Source organism: Abramis brama (assembly GCF_963993115.1).
Source record: "Abramis brama genome assembly, chromosome: 12".
Lineage (NCBI taxonomy): Eukaryota > Metazoa > Chordata > Actinopteri > Cypriniformes > Leuciscidae > Abramis > Abramis brama.
The window spans coordinates 37845626-37862066 of record NC_139974.1 but is presented as its reverse complement, the minus strand read 5'-3'; the positions used below and the strand labels follow the sequence as shown (position 1 = coordinate 37862066).

The window sequence follows — 16441 nt, the reverse complement described above, 5'->3', positions numbered from 1 at the left end:
TTTCCTGCTCTTCTTCTTTAGATTGTTCATCTGATTCACCATTATCTGCTTTCTTGTTTTGCTCTTCTTCTGTGCTTTTCTGCTTGGTGTCTTCAGTTTTGTTTGCTTCCTCTTTCGTCTCTATTTTCCTTTCTTCAGGTTCTTGAACTACAGTCCAGTTCTCCTCAGCTATTTCCTCTGGTTTCACCTCAGAGTCCCTCTTGAACTCCTGTGACTCCTCGTCTTCCACCTCTTCTGCATCATTTTTTATTTTTCTCGCATTCTCTTGCTCTGTGTTTCTGTATCTGCAATACCCTATCTGCTCATCTTCTTCACACAGAGGACATGGACCATCTATAAACATGACACGGCAAGAAAAAGACAATTATAAGACAAAGTAACACTAACCAGAAATCTTGGAATGAAAGAAATCTACTCTAATTCAGAACTGATTGGTAACCATTGACTTTCATTGTATGAAAAAAAGAGACATTCTCAAAATATCTTCTATGTTCCACAGAATAAAATCATACAGGTTTAGAATAACATGAGGTGAGAAAATAATGACAGAATTTTCCTTTTTGGATGAACTATCCCTTTAACTTCGAGACATGGCACAAAAAAGAAACTGTTTTAGTTTTAGATTAACTTATCATAAAATATATAACAGTTCAAAGTTCTTTATGCGTTAAAGATCAAAGCACATGGAAAAACTAGTGTGTGTGTGTGTGTGTGTGAAACAATAAAAATGTTATTGCCGGATATTAATCATCCAGTTAAAAGTTAAACATTACTTTATATGGTGACGTGTTAAAAGTGACATTTTCTCCAATTGCTTGTTTATCGCTAATTAGACAATAAATTGAACCTCCGCCCTGAGTATCAAACCATTCGACCTTTTATCCGTTTAGAAATGAGACCAATTAGACAATTATCGGTGCCAAAAACAATGAGTCAATTTAGCTCATTTACATCAAATCACCCACCGTAATCACTGACAAACAAGGCTTCTTCGGCCATCGTGATGCCCACGCGCACAAGCCTGTATCTGTAACTGATATTAAAGTTAATGAGCTTGAGTGAAGCACAAACTCCAGCATCAGTATTGATCTTGATTGATGAGAACCTGCAGTCGCTGCTCAGGTTACATCACGTGACGAGACATGCACAGGAGGCGTGTTTCAATATCTGGTTCAGTGTGTAGTTGTGTTCACCTTCACTCACATTTTAAGTCATTTAACTTGGAAAAGGGTTTCATTTTAACACGATCTCGTAATCTGTTATTAGTTTAAATGAAATGGAAAAATAAAAAAATATTTAGAGTATATATAAATATATAGGGCTATATCGCCTGATATGTGACCCTGGACCACAAAACCATGGGTCAATTTTTTGAAATTGAGATGTATACATCACCTGAAAGCTGAATAATTGAAAGCTTTCTATTGATGTAGGCTATTGTTTGTTAGGATAGGACAATATTTGGTTGAGATACAACTATATGAAAAACTGTAATCTGAGGGTGCAAAAAAATCTAAACATTGAGAAAATCTCCTTTAAAGCTGTTCAATTATGTTTTTGATTGTGCTGCATCCACTCACAAAAATAAATGTTTTATATATTTACGGTAGGAAATGTACAAAATATCTTCATGGAACATGATCTTTACTTAATATCCTAATGATTTTTGGCATAAAAGAAAAATCGATAATTTTGACCCATACAATGTATTGTTGGCTATTGCCACAAATATACCCGTGAGACATGTGACTGGTTTTGTGGTCCAGGGTCACAAATGTGGTTTGTTTGACTATAAATTTTTCTTAGAAATTAATGAGAGCAACAACAAAAATCTACTCATTTTAAATGAATTGTTGACTCATCTGACCTTATTTTCTTTGTAAAATGACAATGTATGGAGCATTTTGCTTGCTTTTATGTTAGATCAAAATCCAGTTCTGTTCAAAAGATAAAAGTCTAGATTTCATAAGCTGAAAAGTAGTGCAGAATCTGAAATCGCATACTAGGTGCTACATTTGGTTTGAAACTTACTTTGTAAGCGTTAAAGAATGTTCTATATGTAGGCTATTCATCCGCCATGTTGTCACAAATCCTCTCCTGTGGCCTCATGGGATAGTAAAGTGTCCATCGTATGCACACTTCAGAATCTCGGCAGAAGTAGTAGGTCATCCAGGTAATTTTTATTTTTATATCTTTCATTTAAATAAGTAATTTGAATTCAAAATACTTCTTTTGTCACATACTGTTTTTTGCCATACTAGGGAAGTGTGTGATTTTTAGATGCAGCCCATGTCACATGACAATGATATCATGTTGAATGTAGTATGTGTGGATTACATTCATACTACACACAATCATACTATAAAGAACATACGTTTTTTTAGCTGTCGCAAAGTAATTTTTTAAAAATAGTACCTACTCAAGAGAGTTTGCGATTTCGGACGCAGCCATTAGGAGTGTGTGACTTGAAGCGGCTGCCGGCTGGATCTAATAAACTTGGGTACGACATGTATATAGACTGTACGATGATGACACCTATTGAATCGTAGGCTACTAAGCAAGTTAGTATAGAAGAAGAAAACGTCAATATGGATGCGGTCATGGCTAAAGGAAAAGAGGCCAACTTTTCATGCCAATTTTGTAATTTGAGCTTTACGCAAGTAGTTTTAAGTTTTAGTGCCATGTCGTGTTGGTCAATACACCATTTCATGTTGCATTTTTACTGGCTAGTCAGTAGACGTAGGTCGTAGCAGCAAAAACACTGAGATGATCATGCTAAATTTCTGACACAGATAATTATCGCAGGCTATCTTTGGTCGCAAGTCTGTGACAACGACCGTCTTTAAAGCTCATCTTTGTCTGGGACAGCCTGAAATCGTACAATTCTGAGCACTTAGTACAGATACAGTAAGAGTAGTATGCTATTCCAAGCATGCTTCAGGGTTTTAACCAATTAAATCACAGCAGCAACAGAGATAACCAATCAGGTTTTATTTTGAATAGAGTGGCATATTAGTGACAGAACTTTGCCTCTTTATACACAAATCAACCAATGAGGAAAAAAAATTAAAAACAAAGAAAAAAAACAAAACAAAAGTTCTTTTAAAAAAATGTGCATGTATAAAACCACGCTGGGCGACCATCAGACCAGGACCATGCTGGTCTGTGATTGGCACACAGACACAGGAAGGCCCGCCTCATATTTGGCTATGAATAGAAAGAGTTACCAGTAGAAAAGACAGCAATGCAAACTCAAAGTTCCACTGACATCCATAACATGAACACACAGTGAGCTCCAGGCGTTCTGGAATGGATAGTTTGTTGTTGGGAGGTGGGGGATTCACGAGGACATGTGAATGTGTTGCTCACACGATTAGATTGTGGTGGGGTGAAAGCTGTGAACATCATTTTAATCGAAATATTAAACCTCCAGCACCAACAGCTTTTTTTTTTTTTGTGTACAAAAATCTTTTTTTAAACAATCATCACGTCTTAATACCTGAATTTCACATACTAATTGTAGGCTTGCAACGATCTGTTTAGCATTTAAGCGTTTGATTAACGATATTCACGTCCATATTCCAATTAGACACTAATGATTGCTGAGGTTTTGTGAATATTTGTCGTGACGTGTTAGAGCCAGTCTCTTGGACACAAATGAAAACAAATCTTGAACAAATAGATAAAAGATTTTTGTTAATGACAAATTTTAATTACCATTTATTTCTGCTTTTTTGACCAATTAAATAAAACATATGCATTATAATTTGTTACGAAATAATTATAAATATTAACAATTGCCGTTTTGTTGCACTATAATTAGTTCTTTGTTTAGTTGTTTTGAGATTGGTTCTTTGTAGATCTTTGTTTTGGTCTAACTGTCAAGCTTAAAATGCTACTAAAATGCTACTAAATGGTTCAAGTAGTAAATGTCAATATCGGTAAAAATATCAGCCGTCAAACCGATTATAGTCTCGATTCAAACTGATTATCGGTCTCGATCCAAATCGATTATTGCCTCGATCCAATCCGGTTATCTGTCTCGTTCCAATACGGTTATTGGTCTCGATCCAAACCGATTATCGGTCTCGATCCAAACCGATTATCGGTCTCGTTCCAATACGGTTATCGGTCTCAATCCAAACCGATTATTGGTCTCGTTCCAATACGGTTATCGGTCTCAATCCAAACCGATTATCGGTCTCGTTCCAATCCGGTTATCGGTCTCGATCCAAACCGATTATCGGTCTCGTTCCAATACGGTTATCGGTCTCGATCCAAACCGATTATCGGTCTCGTTCCAATACGGTTATCGGTCTCGATCCAAACCGATTATCGGTCTCGTTCCAATCCGGTTATCGGTCTCAATCCAAACCGATTATCGGTCTCGTTCCAATCCGGTTATCGGTCTCGATCCAAACCAATTATCGTTCTCTAACCTTTACTCAGTGTCCAAGAGACTGGGCCTTACTATAGTAATTTGATCAAAGGTGTGCTGTGATGTGTCAGAAATTCTTTTAGGTCTTATATAATAATAATAATAATAATAATAATAATAATAAGGCCGAGGCTGTGATGCTAAAGGTAACGTGTTTTGTGTGTTTGTGCAATTGTCAGTGTCATATAGCAATTTAAGTGCAGGGAGAGGAGAATACGTCCCCACAAAGGAAGAACTATCAGGGAGTGAAACACACTTGCAAATGCATGAAAACAAGCCAATATACACACTCACACACTGTCAGACATGATCATACAGAGTAAAATATTCAAGCTACAGGTACAGTTGCACAGGTGTGACATTACAATCTTAGACTGAAGTACAACCACCCTGTATGGGTCTCAAGATTTCCCCCACCTGCCCAAAATGTCCCACAGGCGTCTTGAATGTGCTCTTGTACACACACTCAGTCGAATATGCTTGAGTGTAGGTTTCTCACATTAAAAAAAACATCACCATGCATTCTAAACGCATGATTTGTGATCAAATAGGAAGCGTTATTTGATGTCACGTTTCAGTGTTATGGCAGCTTTACCCTCAGCGATATGTTTATAAATGGGGGTGGGTACAATCCTCCGTTACTCTGGATATAAAAAGGAAATTTCTGGGACTGTGTGCCGATACTACGCACAAGCCGTCCCGAATTCGATATAATACATTTGCACGTTCAGATATTTAAAATGATATGTGTTAAGACAAGTAATGTCATTTCAGCATTTTGCTAACATCTTGTGCTACATCTGCGAGTAACACTGACATCACACCACATGACATGTCACATACATTCTGAGCATGTCAACCACAGAGTCTGTTGTTGATAGCTTGTTATTGCTAATTCATGCATTTCTAGTCATTTTGCTTTTATAAATGAAATGTATTCTAACATAAAATATTAAAACAAACCCAGGAAAAAAGTGATAGTAATTCTGAAATCGTACTATTTAAAAGGCTTTCAGCTTGGATATCTTTGTTAGACACGCTATTATTCTCCCGAACCATTAAGTTTACGTTGCGTCTGTTACCCACAGCGATAATATTAATATCCCAATCCCCTAATCGCACAAGTTCCCCATCAACACCCGTCTTGAGCATGACTGTCCATCAGGCTTGTTAGTGCGAGTGGAAATGTCTCTATTTGAGAGTGGAAAAGACTGACCTTTCAAAACAAAAAACAGACATTGACTTATGATCGGTGACACACTAAACGCTGAGCATTCAGCATTTCTCCAGGTTTAACTGATTAATATATATTTTTTAAATTATGTCCAGGTAGATATCGATAGCATGTGTGTGTGTGTTTATTTTTTACTACAACAGCATGGTTGAAAGCATTACAAACAAAAAAAAAAGTCAAGTTGATATTTACACCGATAAAACCTTACTGCACAGCTAAATAGATAATATCCTTCACTACGAATATTATGATCACCAATTTCCTTCCATTCAGAGCTCCTGATATATTATTGATTATTACTAATGATTACTAAAGATTTTATACAGAGCAGAGGAGAGGCTAGTCCTCTGATTCTATGCATGCGCTCCCTCACAGCAAACCTTCAGTGTTTTTAATGTGCTGTGTTGGTGTTTCGGGCTCCCGTCGTGCTCTCGCCAGCAGAGGGAGTCGGAGTGTGTGTGCGCCTGCGCGTGTGTGTGTGTCTAGGTTGGGGTCACAAGGGCACCTTAGACATACAATCACACACATATGCGCAAGCACACACACACTCGCTCTGCTCGAGCTCTGTTTCTAGCACCAGGGAAATGGAAGGCACCACACAACGCTGGATCACTGACCTTGGTGACAGAAGAGCATTTCGAGTACAGACTCCACTTCTGCCACGCAACTCTTATATCTGTTCCTTTTTCTCCCTCTCGCCTGACTTGCACAATCCCTCCATGACCCCCAACTGTGTTATTTTTCCTCTCCCTCATTTTTGTTCATGCTGTTTATTCTTTTTTTTATTTTTTGCTCCCATGTTTTCAGTCAGAGAGTAATATTGTGCAGGAAACATCTGAAACGGAGTGTCTTTACAAAAAAAAAAAAAAAAAAAGATTCTGGTCTCATAATTCCATAGAACAACAATCCTAAACATATCAATAATAACATGTTCTTAAAAAAGTTTTTTTCTTCTCTGTGTATGTGAAGACTCAAGCCCCGCCCTCGCTGACCCCGCCCCTAGCACAAGCCCCTCCCTCGCTGACCCCACCCCTAGCACAAGCCCCTCCCACAACCAATTGCATTTTTTTCTACATTGATGTTTTTCAGGTTTTTTTTTTTTTTTTGGAAAAGAAAGTTCAGAGTCCGTGGAATGAGAGGCACTCTCATTGGGAAACGAGGGAAGAAAGGGATCAAAGGAAAAGGGACGAGATGAAAAGAAAGGGGGGGGGGGCAGGTAGAGACGGGACGAGGTTGGAGAAATGCAGGAAGGTGAACATATGGATGTTAGGCGTAGAATTCTTCCTGCTTGTCCGGTTTCTGGTAGGTGACGGTGGCTTGTTTAGGCTCCTCCAATGTGTAGCTGCCTTCATCTTTCTTTTTCATCCGGTAGACGAGTAACATTACAAGGAACGCAGCGAAGAGCGCTCCGACCACACCTCCGACGATCACCGCTGCAGGAAGAACAAGAGACACTGATTACTTACAGCATTTCAAACTCACATCATTATGAACACTTCAGCAACAATCACATTCTCTCCCACCATCCATAAATGTGCAAGTGTCATCTCTGCGTCAATGGCAAATAAGAGATAAACAGAAGGAATTTAAATCACTTTTGAAATCAAGCACTGAAGACTGGAGAAATGATGCTGAAAATTCAGCTGTGCATAAATTACATTTCAAATATAATTGTAATAATATTTCACAATATTACAGTTTCTACAGTGTTTTTGATTAAATATATGCAGCCTTGGTGAGCAGAAGAGACTTCTTTCTAAAACATCATGACATTGATCCCTTCCTTATTATGTTGGTTTTGAAAATCAGTCTGAGGTTTTAAGGGATTCAATGCCATTAATGAGCACGACTATAAATGAACTCTGAAAGAGACAATCGGCATCAGTTTCATTAATGGTTTTGAACCAAACACATTGTGCGATTAAAACCAAACCATCGGAAAGAGCGAGAAATAGAGACACAGACAAAACAAACACAAAACACATTTAATCAAGGCAGGGAGAGTTTTAAATCTCTCTAAAACTAAAGCTTAACTGCGAGAGCGTAAAATACGATGTATGAGCTAAATCCAAACTAGCCTGCGACTCCTACGTCTTTACCTATGACCAGGAAGTCTGCAAATACAAAGGCAAACAGTCCTCCAATCAGAATGGCTGAGGAGAGAGAGACAGCATATCAGGTGACGAAGAGAAACGAGAGGAGAGAGAGAGAGAGACGCAGCTAAACAAACAGAGGAGAAGGTGAATGTGAACAAGGAAGAAAGACAAAGAGCAGAAGAACGTGTTCTCCACAGAGAGAGACTCTTGATTGAGAGCTGTTCTTAAAGGGATAGTACACCAAAAATTAAGTAAATAAATATAAATAATTTTTGGGTGAACTGTTCCTTTAAACAACTAAATACTATTTATTTAGCTAATATATAATGACTTTTATGTGTTCTTATAATGTGCTTTTGTGCAATGCTATTTCATGCTTGAACCTTGAACATAATATTTACATTACCGTTCAAAAGTTTGGGGTCAGTCAGATTTAAAAAAGAAAAGAAGGGAAAAAAAGAAAGAAAAATTAATACTTTATTCAGCAAGTATGCATTACATGATTTAAAAGTAACAGTATAGTAAAGACATTTATAGTAATATAAAAGATTTCTATTTCAAATAAAATTTCATTTGAACTTTGTATTTATCAAAGAATCCTGAAAAAATTTATCACGGTTTCCACAAAAATATGAAGCAGCACAACTGTTTTCAAAATTTATAATAATCGGAAATGTTTCTTGAGCAGCAAATCATCATATTAGAATGATTTCTGAAGGATCATGTGACACTGAAGACTGGAGTAATGATGCTGAAAATTCAGCTTTGATCACAGGAATAAATTACATTTTCAAATAGTTTCACAATTATTACTTAATTTCACAATTTACTGTATTTTTGATCAAATAAATAATGCAGCTTTGGTTAACATAAGAGACATCTCTCAAAAACACTAAAGGAATCTTACTAAACCCCAAACTTTTGCGTGTTTTCGGCTTTATAATAATGCCAATAAAGTGTTTCCGCTGTGGGGTCTACAGTTCAGTGTGATCTATTTATATGCATCGCCGATAATCTTATAAGCTACAGGGAGACGGACAAAAAATACGTACAGAAAAATAGAAAATGAAAGATATATACGAGACAAAAAGACAGACAGGTCGACAGACAGAAGTCAAAAAAGGTAGGATAGACTGAAGTGGGTTGTGGAAGGTCTCATCTCTCACCTATCAAGACCTCCTTCCTCTCGAGGATGTTCTTCTGTGGAAGTTGAGCAGCAGAGCTTCCGGCAGCATCTACTGTGTTCCCGCTCAGATCCGGTTCTCCTGCTCCTGCTCCTCTTCCTCGACCGACCTCGTTGCCTTGGACAACTTCAATCTCAAAATCTCCACTTGGACCTGGTCCTGGAACTTCATTATTTACAGTTTCATCTGTTGTTTGTGTCTAAATGAGGAAGACGAGAAAAAAAGAAAAGAAAAAAAATGATCATAACCTTTCACAATTGCACAATAGATCATGTGTAGCTGAAAAGAACATTTGCAGGGAAGCAGAGCAAAAACTGCTGACCGACCGTCCTGTAAAAGTGCTTGGTTTTGAATGCATTATAAATCTGGTTTGTGAGAGTAGAACTAGCAAAATTGTCTAAATCATCTGATGAAAGTGTGATTTTAATGCAATATCCACACATGCACATTCATTCTCAGATGACATTCATATGCACAAATAATAATAAAAAAAATCTTTTTTTTCTTTTCTTAAATGTCCAAAGAGTTTTTGGGGCCCAATGTGAATAAGAGCATGCTTACAGAGCAAAAGTATTAATGTAAACAGCACCATATCAGAACCATATCAGTGATTGGGCAATATGATTTTTTCTTATTAATCTATATCTGCCGACATTGGATATTTAACTGTGCATTTCCACTATTTTTACATCGAGTTTGCCATCATCTAACAATCTTTAAAAACATTAATAATTCATTAATACTGTTAAATGTAATATTTAGCAAATCTCAAAATAAATATAAAATTTTAAATCTGTACTTTATAATGTTGTGATGCCTAAATTCACTTAAAGCATTTAAAATGAATCATTTTAATTTTTAGTATTTTATGTTTAATTTAAGACGTAGAATGTTATAAAATGTTAATATCTACCATTTAATGAAAATAATTACGGGCTTACTTCTATTGGCTGGAATTTACATATTGGCGCATCATATATTGATGAATGAATATTATTTATTTGTTATTTATTTATGAATTTATTTAAAGACGTACAATAATATAACATTTTAATACCTGTCAATTTTTTTAAACTAATTAGTGGCATATCTGTATTCCCAAATTTTTCATATCGGTGCAGCCTTACACAGAATATTATATTTTTTATTTATTTAAGACATATAAATAATATACAATTTTAATTTCTACCATTTATTGAAATTAATTACTGTCTAGAACATTTGTATTGGTGCATCCTTACATGGAATTGGAATATATTTGTTTTATTTATGTATTTATTTGAAGACATATAGGTAATATACAATTTTAATATCTGCCATTTATTGAAAATATTTACTGGTCTATCTGTATTGGCTAGGATTTTCATATTGGTGCATCACTAACTAACTAACTAACTAACTAACTAACTAACTAACTAACTAACCAACTAACTTACCAACTTACCAACTAACTAACTAACTAACTAACTAACTTACCAACTAACTTACCAACTTACCAACTAACTAACTAACTAACTAACTAACTAACTAACTTACCAACTAACCAACTAACTAATTAACCAACTAATTAACTAACTAACTAACTAACTAACTAACTAACTAACTAACTAACTTACCAACTAACCAACTAACTAAATAACTTACTAACTAACTAACTTACTAACTTACTATTAGTTAATATCTGCCATTTATTGAAAATATTTACTGGTCTATCTGTATTGGCTAGGATTTTCATATTGGTGCATCACTAACTAACCAACTACATAACTAACTAACTAACTAACTAACTAACTAACTAACTACATAACTTACCAACTAACTAACTAACTAACTAACTAACTAACTAACTAACTAACTAACTTACCAACTAACCAACTAACTAAATAACTTACCAACCAACTAACTAACTAACTAACTAACTAACTAACTTACCAACTTACTAACTAACTAACCAACTAACTACATAACTTACCAACTAACTAACTAACTAACTAACTAACCAACCAACTAATTAACTTACAAACAAACTAACTTACTAACTAACTAACTTACAAACAAACTAACTTACTAACTTAAACAAACAAACAAACAAACAAACAAACTAACTTGTCTATTTAGAGTTTCAATGTATCCACATATCCCACCTGTGTGGAGCTCATGAGCGAGCGAGTGCTGCTCTCAGTCGGGGCGGCTCTACTCTGGGTGGTCTGGGGTTGCCGGGGTCGTTCGGGGGCGGGGCTTGGCGTGGTCTGTGGTTGCCGGGGTCGTACGGGGGCGGAGCTTGGCGTGGTCGGTGCAGGACGGGCTCTGGTCGGTTTAGCAGTGGTGGACGAAACGGTGGTGGACATAACCTCAGTGGTTGTGATGTCATCAGTTGTGGTCTCTGGTGTGATGGATGGCTCAAACATCATGGTTTCTGTGGTAATGAACAGGTCGTCCTCTTCCTCCTGGTCACTAGTGGCCTCTGTAGTCTCACCCAGAGTGGTGGATAAGTCCACGAACACCTCAGGAACGTCAGTCAGCCGCGGTGCAACCGTAGCCTTCGACCTCTCTTGGTCCAACGTTATTTCCGTCACGGATTCTATATCCTCCTCCTCAATCTCCCACTTTTTCTCGGTCTCCATCTCCACTTTGCTGCCCGTGTCTACATCTTGTCCCAGGCCGCTCTCTCGCTCCAGCTCAGGTGCAGGTGGGCGGCTGGGCTCGGCGGCGGGAGGGGCCGAGGGGGCGGGGCCTGTGGCCTGTGTGGTGGAAAGTGGGAGGGGCTCCTTTGTAGTGAAAGCCACACTTGCTGCACTCGGACGAACGTCTATATCTGGAACTGAAAGAGAAGAGAAAGAGCTATGAAAACACCGAAGGAGATCAATACTCTCAGCCATTTTAGACCGTGTTAATGTGTCATATGATACCTAGCGCAAGCGTCTGCAAGGCTTCAAAGCTACCTTTAGATTGGTCAGCACAGGAATGTGAACATCCCCATGGCAACACATGAATAAAATATCAATAACCTTGGTAAGAAATACACAAGCACACACACTAGATACAGAGAACAAAGCAAACAGCACTTCAACACACAGACTCTCCTCAAAGCACACACACACACAGATGGTGGTTTTTAACTACAGGCACTTTTATGTCCCACGGGTTGATTTTTATTAAAGCAAACTGATTTCAATGGATAAAAGATTTTTTTCTTTCTATTAAATGAAGGCCACATTGCCTTCATCGTTTATTTCATCGTTACTTTCAAATGCTTTTTATATGTAGATTTTACAGTTTACCCTTGACCTTGATGTTTTATCTCAAATTATGAAAATCCATTTTTAAAACTATAATCTAAACAGAGTAAAATAATCAAAAAACCACATCAATATTTATTGTGTGAAGATGTAATTTTTATATTATTATATTTTTTTACATAAATTATTATTATTATAAGTTGAGATGTAATTTCCAACACAACCAGTTTTGCCACTGATAGTAATGTTAGTGTAAAGGATTTTACATAATGTATTGATTTTTTTTTCTGTTATTGACAAATTATGCAAGAAAAGTAAAAATAAATAAATCTGTATTTAGTAGACATAAAATGGTAGCAATGAAAAATAGCAATTTACTCCATTTTAGTCCAAACCAGTTATGTTTTATATTTTATGTTGTTATTGTATCTTATTATAGTTAAATTAAACTAAAACCATAAAAAAAAAAAAATAATTATTAGTTTATTATTAAAAGTTTATTTTGATGCACCAAAATGATGGAAGCTCTTTTCCTCCACTGAATAAAAAAAGGTAATTGGGACTTTTTATCTCACAATTCTAATTCTATTTTACATCTCGCAATTATGACTATTTTTCTTAGAATTGTGCTTTTATATCCCGCAATTGTGAGAAAAAAAATCAAAATTATGAGATAAAAAGTCACAATTATTGTTTTATTTCATGGCGGAAACAAGCTTCCATACGAAATAACTAAAACTGAAATAAAAAATTAATAAAACTATATAGACATTAAAAAACTAATAAAAATTTTAAAAAAACAACAACAAACAAAAACTTTAACTCAAATTGAAATGAAAATGAAAAAAAAAAAAAAAAAAAATATATATATATATATATATATATATATATATATATATATATATATATTATATTATATATATATATATATATATATATATATATATATATATATATATATATATATAAATAAAAAAAACAATTCAAAATATTAATCAAAACTATAAATTACACTAAAACAACACTAGTCCAAAATTGTTTAAAATGTCATTTCCACCACAGAATTTTATCAAATACATAAAAACTGAAATTACATTGTGGTGGTAATGTTCATGATTTTCAAGTCTCCATGTGATATATTTATATAAATATATGCTGTTTGCTGTTAAATAAAGTTAGTGGTCAAATAAATAAAAAAAAGTGTGAAAAGTGTGTTTGAAGAGTGTTTATTTTCTAAGCATCCACAGGGCACAAAGTGCACAGAAGAAACACCCAAACACTAGCGGATATTGGCTGTCCACACCCAGATTCCTGCTGATTAACTGATCTTATTTACAGTAATCTGATTACTGAGGATCAGATGATCACACACACACACACATACGCACACGCTGTGTTTTCGTGTTTTATGGGGACTTTCTATAGACATATCGATTTTTATACTGTACAAACTGTATATTCTCTCCCCTTATATTCTCTACCCTAAACCTACCCATCACACAAAACTTTCTGCATATTTACATTTTCAAAAAACATCACTTAGTATGATTTATACGCAGTTTTCCTCATGGGGACCAAAAAAAATAAACAAGGATTTCGGATATTGCCATCCTTGTAGGGACATTTTGTCCCCATGATGTAGGGTTTACCAGGACCACACACACACTCACACTCATGAAGAAGTGCTTTTTATGTACGGTCTGTGGGCTTCAGTTAAACAGAGGCTAAAATAACTGTATGAAGTTGTGGGAGGAATGTGAAAGAGAGAGAGAGAGAGAGAGAGAGAGAGAGAGAGAGAGAGAGAGAGAGAGAGAGAGAGAGAGAGAGAGAGAGAGAGAGAGAGAGAAGATGAAGGCGTTGAGTTGTGAGAATTATACCAGCTGGTGAGGGGATTGGAAGTCCGGGATGGACTTATAAACAAGGCAGCTGTGACCTCGTAATGAGTGATTCACACGTCACAAACACAACACACACACACACACACATTACACTCACAGCCAGAGCCGGATCCAGAGAAGAAGTCTTCATCATCGTATAACTCATCTCCAGAGCCCTCCCCGTCGCTCGGTCGAGATCTGCCACGCTGGGCCTTAAAACAGAGAAAAATCAAGTCAGAAATGCTTGTGACGTCACAGGAAGTGGAATGATTCTATTTCAAAACCAATATCAGATTCACAGTATGTGTGTGTGTGCGTGTTTGTTCATGTGTAAGTGTGAGGGGGTCTTGTGTGGGGAGCCGTTTCATCGAGAGGCCCGTTGCTAGGGGCAACACTTGCATTTAACCCAATTTCTTAAATAGGGATGAAAATCCAGCAGAAAAAGAGCTCTAGACTGTCCTCAGATAAACGAGAGAACTGTGGTCATAATAATGCTGTGATAGAATGCTTAAACTCCATTATATATCCATTATATTACAATGCAAACAGTTCCATTAAAAAAAGGCTGTTTTAGAGGCTGTTTTTGGCAAGAAACATGTCACCTGCCAATGATTTTGAATAGATTTTTATGCTTCAATGTTCAAAACACATTATTTTTCCCATATTCTCCATTGTTGCAGCTCCTCTCTTCCCAGTCTGTCAGTAACGCTCTGTTTAGTTCCTGTCTCTATGAAGCCCCTCCTTCTGAAAAGCACACTGTGCTCTGATTGGTCGGCTGGACCAGTGTGTTGTGATTGGTCAAGCGCTTCGAGTGTGTTTGGGAAATGCCCCGCCCCTTACCATAACCACCAGTTTCAACACACTACTAACTAACTCAACAAGGCCCCGCCCCTTTATTCTGCATATGAATTATTTAAATGAGGAATATTGTGACGTGAAGAAAACTCAAGATTACAATGGAGGCGTGTAAAAGCTCTACACTCCTTGTCTGTATCATTCTTTGCTCTTGTGGTCTCTTTCCTTCCCCCCACTCTCATGATTGGTCGATCTCCATCCCGGAAACACCCCATAAATACTTAAACCCATAAACCGAGCTCATGGCCTCCCTATAACCCACCATAAACACACACACACACAGGCTCAAAACTGCTCCCAGTCATCAGCATGCACCGAAGCTTAAGTGCATCACACACAAACAGACACACAGTTATGATTGCGCCCAGTTCTGTATCTGGCTTAATTACATACGCACATAACGTCTGTATATGTGTAAGCATATGTCACTCACTCTGCACTCAGAGATACAAATTAAAAAAATATACATACATATAAATATTATATAATATGTAATGTTGTTAGAAGTGTCTTATTCTCACCAAGGGCTGCAGTCACGTAACAATACTGGTACAGTAAAAAAACAGTAATATCACAAAATAGTATTACAATTTAAGATAACTGTTTTCCATCTGAATATATTTTAAAATGTAATTTTTTCCTGTGATCAAAGCTGAATTTTCAGCATCATTACTCCAGTTTTCACTGTCACATGATCCTTCAGAAATCACTCTAATATGCAGATTTGATGCAAAACATTTTTTTTCAATTTTGAAAAATATGAAAAATATTTTAGTGTTAACTGTGGATTCTTTATTGAATAGAAAGTTCAAAAGAACAGTATTTTTTATAAACAGAATTCATTTTTAACATTACAAATGTAAATTTTTTGTTCAATGTTTATTTTTTACTAAAATATGTAAACTCTGCCACAGATTTCCACGAACATGTTGAAGCAAAGAACATGCTTGAAATTAAATTAAGTCATTAATTCCCTGAATAGTGTTTCAAATAAAATAATTTTTTTGATTTATAGTTCATAAACAAGGTATTTAATGGCAGATAAAAACAGACATTTAAATCATCACGATATTCATGATGCATAATGTTATTTTCCGAGCAAAATCACCAGCTATATCAGCAGCTCTAGTGCACCAGCAAACTGAAGCGATTCCAATTACTATTCTAGCCATTTTATCAGCTAAAACAGTTCCTAATGGTGCTATGGATTCATGCTGATCTTTTTTTAAACACGAAGTGCATGTGAACACCAGGGAATCAGATCCAACTGTGCCTCAAGCTGAACAGCGATTAACCACAGGCCATTCACCAAATGCAATCAAGTCTAATGCGATTTCCTCTCCAACCTGTACAACACTCACCGGATCTCCTTCCCAAATCCTTGCAAAATCTGCTGCTGGAGAAGCGAGATTCAGCCAGTGTGCATACTTGGGAAGATTGTGTGTTTGTGAACGTCTGCGTATCCTCCCCTGTAATGGTGGGGTTGGTTTGTGGTGTAATTCGGTCTACGATATGATT

General features: G+C 36.4%; 1 protein-coding gene across 1 annotated transcript in view; it reads right to left on the bottom strand.

Annotated features, from left to right (window-relative positions):
* Nucleotides 1–6522: 6522 nt before the first annotated feature.
* Nucleotides 6523–16441, bottom strand: part of sdc3 (syndecan 3) — a 31936-nt gene continuing 22017 nt past the window's right edge. Inside the window, exons 2-5 of the mRNA XM_084130337.1 lie at nucleotides 14187–14280; nucleotides 11097–11773; nucleotides 8935–9151; nucleotides 6523–7105 (exon numbers count right to left, since the gene is read on the bottom strand). Of these exons, the coding sequence (XP_083986463.1) occupies nucleotides 6939–7105; nucleotides 8935–9151; nucleotides 11097–11773; nucleotides 14187–14280 (1155 nt within the window). The 3' untranslated portion in view covers nucleotides 6523–6938. The remainder of the gene's footprint in view (nucleotides 7106–8934; nucleotides 9152–11096; nucleotides 11774–14186; nucleotides 14281–16441) is intronic.